Consider the following 6464-nt stretch of genomic DNA (forward strand, 5'->3'; position numbering starts at 1 on the left):
GCACAAATTTTTGTGCACCGGGCCTCTAGTCTATATATATAAAAGCCTAAGTGACTGGTCAACTGGCCAGTAGCTATGACGCACACTGACCACCAGGGGCCAGATACTCAATGCAGGAGCTACCAAGCTGCAGTCACTTGGCAGCGGTGGTGCTCGGGTGATGCACCCAGAACCAGAGAGGAGGGAGCCTGATTCCGGGGTGCGTCACCCGAGAACCGCCCTTTCACAATCCAGGACCCCTTGCGGGATGTTGGAGAGCCTGTTTCTGCCCCATCCTCACAGGCCAGGCCGAGGGACCCCACTGGTGAGGAATCTGTGCACCGGGCCTCTAGTGTATGTTGAATGAGCTATTGAAAATTAGATTTACAAATGATAAGGCATTTTTGTAGAATAAATGTGTATAATGTTAAATAGTAATCAAACCAATCTAAAAATCTGCTAAGGTGTTTTCTTATGGAAGTAGCTTGAGCAAAGGATAAATAGAAGCCACCGTAAAAAAACAGAACCATATAATCTTAATTTTTACCAGAAACCATAAAACTTAACAAATGTCAGTACTTTTTTTGCTTCTGTTTCTGTGTTGTTGATTTTTGTTTTCCCCTTAATAAAAAAATTAGGCAAGCAGAAAAGATTTAAGAATAACACTCTTATTTTGTAGAAACATGTTTTGTTTAGGCTGAATAAGGAATATTTATTATATCAATTAAAAATAACCTCCAAAATAAATTTTCTAATGTGAACGGCTGTTGATTGTGAGGTGACAGTTGTGAGGTGACTTTTTAGCTGCTGTAATTAGCCTTATGACAGAAGCAAAGTATTGATTGTGAACTAGAGACCAATCTTGGCAGTTCAGATTATTTACACCTCCACAGAAGCATTGTACAAAATCACTAATGAACAATAAATCTGCCGTGTGCTGTTCAGGCACACCTGTTCTTGCCGCAGCAAAAATCCATTAAATGGTGAGGTTTAAAAAAGACACATTCATTCACGATTATGTGTTCAAATGATACCAATATTGTACTAATGTGTATTTTAAACATTGTATATCTAATATGGTTTATCAAAACATTGCCATTTACATTCTATACTATTCTGATAAACTTGAGAAATGAAATAAATGAGTTTATTTTTTAAAGTATGTATTGTTGAGATTGCTTATATTTATTTAAAAAGTGGCTGATTGCATACCAGTGATTGAAATGAAGCAGTCTGCATTGTGTAAATCAATAGTAAAGAACTGAAATACTTATACTTCTCTAGATATGGTATAGGTACAGCAGCTATCTTTATAAGCTATTTAATTATGCCCATAGCAGATCACTATATTTCTTTGAGTTTAGAAATATGATTTTATGATAGCTTTATACTCACTGTTAGAGTATAAATATAGTCAAGGTCATGGCAACACTTTTATTATAAACCTTATTTCTTAGTCCATAAAAAGAAATTCTACAGCTTAAATTTGAAACAAGAAATTATAAGCAGGTTGGCCTTTCATCATATAAAAATTTTAAATATCTGACTCTTTTAAGAGAGCTACGTGGACATAAGTATGAATTCTATTTGTGCCATTTTACCAGTATTTTGGAGCCTGTTATAGCAAAGAAACCTCACTTTCAATTAATTCAAATGATATATGTGACTCCTTAAGTTTTTTTTTGGTTTTTTGTTTTCAATCTTAAGACTCAGTTTTTAAACTAATCACCTCATCTTAAGTGTGTCAACTCTCCATGGGCCATCACGCAGACGTGGGCTCAGGCCTGGTGTTCTCTTCAGCTCTCCTCTGCATTCTCTTATCATCCTACCTGAAATCTTACACGTTTTAAGGAAAATATTCTTCTGGCTTATCCCTTACTAGTTTATTTATTAAAATTATCTTAATTTTCCCTCTAATGTGAACAGAGCAAAACTCAAAGGAATTTTTTGTGGCTTTTCTTAGAGAGTGTTGATCGCCCTGTAGGACTTGACTCTCTCTCCACATCCCAGGGCCAGTTAATTCTGTAATATCATTTCTCAGGCAAGCAGAGAACCAACTCCGAAACAGAAAACACCACCTGAGATCCAGTACCCATATACAGCTATTATTGGAGAGCCTCCGCTTTTTAGTGTCTCCTTCCTCAGCAGCTCAGAACAGACCTGGGAGCCAGCAAAGTTAACTCTTCCCTGTCCCAGGCAGTGTATCCCTCAGGGCCAGCTACCTTCCTTTGCTGTCCTTTCTAAAATATGCTGTCAGTCCATCTACAGGGGTGGGCAAACTTTTTGACTCGAGGGCCACAATGGGTTCTTAAACTGGACCGGAGGGCCGGAACAAAAGCATGGATGGAGTGTTTGTGTGAACTAATATAAATTCAAAGTAAACATCATTACATAAAAGGGTACGGTCTTTTTTTTTTTAGTTTTGTTCATTTGGGCCATAGTTTGCCCACAGCTGATAGCACCGCAGAAATGCTATGATTCATGACTAAATTAAGAATTCACTTAACTAGCTTACATTAGCTTTCCTATATCCCTTCGATATTCTAATAAATTCAGATTTTAGTATAAATGGCTTACTATTTTATTTTCCACAACTTTTCTACAGCAATTAGAAGCCATTCTCCAGCCAAACCTGTTTTGATATTTGTCTCATCAAGGCGTCAAACTCGTCTTACTGCTCTGGAATTGATAGCTTTTCTGGCTACTGAAGAAGATCCGAAGCAGTGGCTGAATATGGATGAAAGAGAGGTAAGCAGTATATTTTATTTCTACTTCATATAAATGTCAAATTAGTTTGTATTGTAGTGTAATAAAAATAACATTTAATTATGTTTAGTTTTAATCTACTCTAAACATAATGTTTAGTTTAACATTACAGAACTTTTTTTTAAGAATAGAGGAAAGCCCTAACCAGTTTGGCTCAGTGGATAGAGCGTCGGCCTGCGGACTCAAAGGTCCCAGGTTCGATTCCGGTCAAGGGCATGTACCTTGGTTGTGGGCACATACCCAGTAGGGAGTGTGCAAGAGACAGCTGATTGATGTTTCTCTCTCATTGATGTTTCTAACTTTCTACCCCTTTCCCTTCCTCTCTGTAAAAAAATCAATAAAATATATTTTTAAAAAGATATTTAAAAAAAAAAGAATAGAGAAAAGAAGAAATGTGTAATACCACCTTAACACTATTAATGTTTTGATATATTAGATAAAAAATAAATATTTCGTGGAAAAAGACTGAAATTTCTTATATTTATCCTTGTAGTTTTTATCTTTAACATCATCACCTGTATATTTTAATGTTCATTATTATCACCTGTATATTTTAATATTCAACTAAGTTTTCATAATATTTGAGTGTTTACTGCCCTCAAGGAACTTATCAATTTTGTAAAATTAACTTTTTATAAAATATCTAACATGACCAGTTTTAAAAATTTAGTAATTTAGGAAACACTAAGTATATAAAACTTAAAAAGCTGTTGTTATCCTTTAACAAAGTAATAACCATCATTAAAATTTTAAGCAATAATAATTTTGTATCTACATAATTATGTTAATTATGTACCTGTTCAATTGTATTTTCCTGCTATAATTAAATAATTACACATCTTTATTACTATGGGGTTTTTTATTTAGAATTATTTGCTCGGTATAGAATTCTAAATTTAAAATTAATGGATCAAATAATACCAATATATTTATAACTTTTCATGTACACTGCTAATTGTTTTCTAAAAGGGCTGTATCATTTAATTTTATCACCATTCATGCATGAAGTATGAATTGTCAGCAGTATCTGAGAGTGACAGTTTTACAACGTCCTCACTTGCTGTAATTTATTGATATATTATAGATAAAATGTTCCTATTTTAATTCTTCAATATGTACCTTGGTTTTTGTGTACTGGAACTTTTTTTTTCATACGTATGTTTACTAATTGTCTACTTTTTCTCTATTTTGTCTTCTCATTCCTTTGGGTTTTATCTGTTGCTGAACTTTATATGATATCACTTTTTTCATATATATTTATTGCTATATACATATTAATCTTTCATCTACTTTATTAGTTAATTTTGCTAGTCTAGTTCATTGATGTCTTGTTATCATACTTGTTTTTACAAACAGAAGTTCTTTCATTTTATATAATGCAATCTGTTAATGTGGTTCCTTCTATTCCTCAATGTAGTTATATTTAGTGAGTTTCCTTCATTATGCTTTTCCATTTCAAAAATATGTATTTTCCTAGTTGGAGTTATGATGAAAAAGTAGATAAAATCAGTAATAAAAATAATTGTATTGTCTCCCTTCTTCCTCCCTATCTCCCCTTTCTCATTTCATGCAGCCTGAAAAACAGTCAAAACAGTGTTTTAAGCCCCTAGTATCCAGTCTCAATAGTTTGCATTTTCTCTCCTACTTCTCATAAATTCTTTAGGGTTAGTATACCTGTTAGATGATACTGTATGTATTATAGTAATACATTAATTAGTGATAGTTAACTAATATTTCAAAATGTTTTTGCATAGCACCACAGATGACCTTATTTACTAATAAGTAGCAGACCTTAACATTAGTTTCATGTAAAAGGTATCACATGACTCCTTGAAGTAGAGTGAAAGCTATCATTTTATCTTTCAAGTTTCGTCATTCCTTCCTTAATGTTACTTGTATATGTGTACCAAATATTTTTCAAGATAATAATTTAAGATCAAAATAATTTTTTCAAAAGGTTTCTTGTCCTGTGTTATTTAATTAGCATGCCCCAATAATCACCCTGTTGGGTCTACACAGTATCTTGACTTAGGAAGCAAATGCTGAAAAAAATAGATGTACGGAATATGGACAGTTTAGTTTATGTACAGCATACAGCTAAGCTTAATTTTTTTCCTCTTTCGTTACATTTCTAAAAGTGTTCCAAATGGAGATTTTTCTTTGATGTCAAGGTACAAAGTACATACCTATTGGACACATTTGGGATATTGGCTGAAAATATATATATAGGGCTGTGTGTTTAGCACATATGTGACTCACATTAGCCTCAAATGTGAACCTCATGTGCTCTTCCAAGGTACAGTGCAACTGTACTATGTTTTTTCATTTTAATGTTCAAGACCTAAGGAACTCTGGGCAGCACAGCCATTGTATAAAGTTACTTCTCTGTTCTGTATTTTTTCTCAGCACAAACATTTCTCAATAGAAGCTAATTAGAAACCATAGAATTTAGTTGCATGGTTTCTGCTATTTTGTAGTTTCATTGCTATAATAGGACAGCTAGAAACAGTCATTATGTTTCACCAAACCCATCTCAAGACCAAGACAACAGGCTTTGTTTTATTCCTGCCTCTAAAAGCAATCACCTTTCAAATAAAAATTTCAGAGGGTTTGCAGCTGATTACTATGCAAATTCAATCTGTACCAAAACCTACCATATAGCAGGTGTTTTCATTGTTGAATACCCTAAAAAACTTAAAATAGGAGGACTTTTTAACACTTAAACTTTTGTGTTACTTTCCATGCATCCTGGGTCAGAAGTTTAGTGCACTTCCTGTTGCTGCCTCTTGTATGGTCTCAGATTGGTGTTCTGTGTCAGGGCATAGGTATTTTGGGTAGGACTCTAGCGTTGACAACGTGAGCATTCAAAGGAGGCAGGTAAACACAATTATCCTGGCAGCTGTGGAGCAGGGTGCCTCTGGAATAGGGCAGCATAAAAATCATTCTACAATTGAATGCTGTTAAGTCAGGAAGTGATCCTAGATATGGAGGTGGAAGGGATGGGAAGAAAAGAAAGCTAAGGTAAATCTAAAGAAGATGGACAGAAAGAATATGACTGAGGAGAAATATATGTGTTCTAATTTATTTCCTAGCAAAGGCAGGACGAGTTATCCATCTATCTATCCAGTAAAGTTTCAAAGTAAAGGATTAGGAAGGACCCCTTCAGATGTATTAGTGATGTGAAATACGAGGGAGCCTCAAAAGTTATCCCTTTTATATTTGCCATTAGTGAAGTAATTGCATCATTTTTTGGAATCAATTCTTATCATAATTTTAAAGTTCATGGGCAAATGCTCCCATGACCCTTGGATTACAATTTGACAGCCACCACTTCCGCCATTAACCTCAAACTATTAGTGGGTTTTTACATCAAGGTCTCAAGCATCGAGTTCAAGACAAACATCAGAATGCCTGAGCTTCGTTCTATAGCATGCAGCAAAAATAGGGACTATCCTTTCCTCTCTGACCTCTCTTGTAAGAGGAGATTCTCAGATACTAGTTATTTGTGAACAGCAAAGATTTGTCACATTCCTTTACCTACCCAAACCCATTCATACACCATTCCCTCCATACCTATGTAAGAAATTCATATAGAAAAAAAATAAGTAGGGTCCAGGGAATAGGGAGCGCTGAGTGTGGTAGTAGAATGTCATACATTAATATAAGTGGAGAGGCCTCTCTGAGAGGGCACCTTTGAACAGAGAACTGAAGGAAGGGTG

At 34.6% G+C, this 6464-nt stretch overlaps 1 protein-coding gene across 8 annotated transcripts in view; it reads left to right on the forward strand.

The window, feature by feature from the left end:
* The window catches only part of ASCC3 (activating signal cointegrator 1 complex subunit 3), a 255129-nt gene that overhangs the window by 153151 nt on the left and 95514 nt on the right, over positions 1-6464 (forward strand). For all 8 annotated transcript variants that reach the window (XM_014531334.1, XM_005883805.2, XM_014531335.1 and 5 more), the window contains one exon: positions 2585-2727. In XM_014531334.1, coding sequence (XP_014386820.1) covers positions 2585-2727 — 143 coding nt within the window. The remainder of the gene's footprint in view (positions 1-2584; positions 2728-6464) is intronic.

The sequence above is a fragment of the Myotis brandtii genome, unplaced genomic scaffold (assembly GCF_000412655.1).
Source record: "Myotis brandtii unplaced genomic scaffold, ASM41265v1 scaffold8, whole genome shotgun sequence".
Classification (NCBI taxonomy): Eukaryota; Metazoa; Chordata; class Mammalia; order Chiroptera; family Vespertilionidae; genus Myotis; species Myotis brandtii.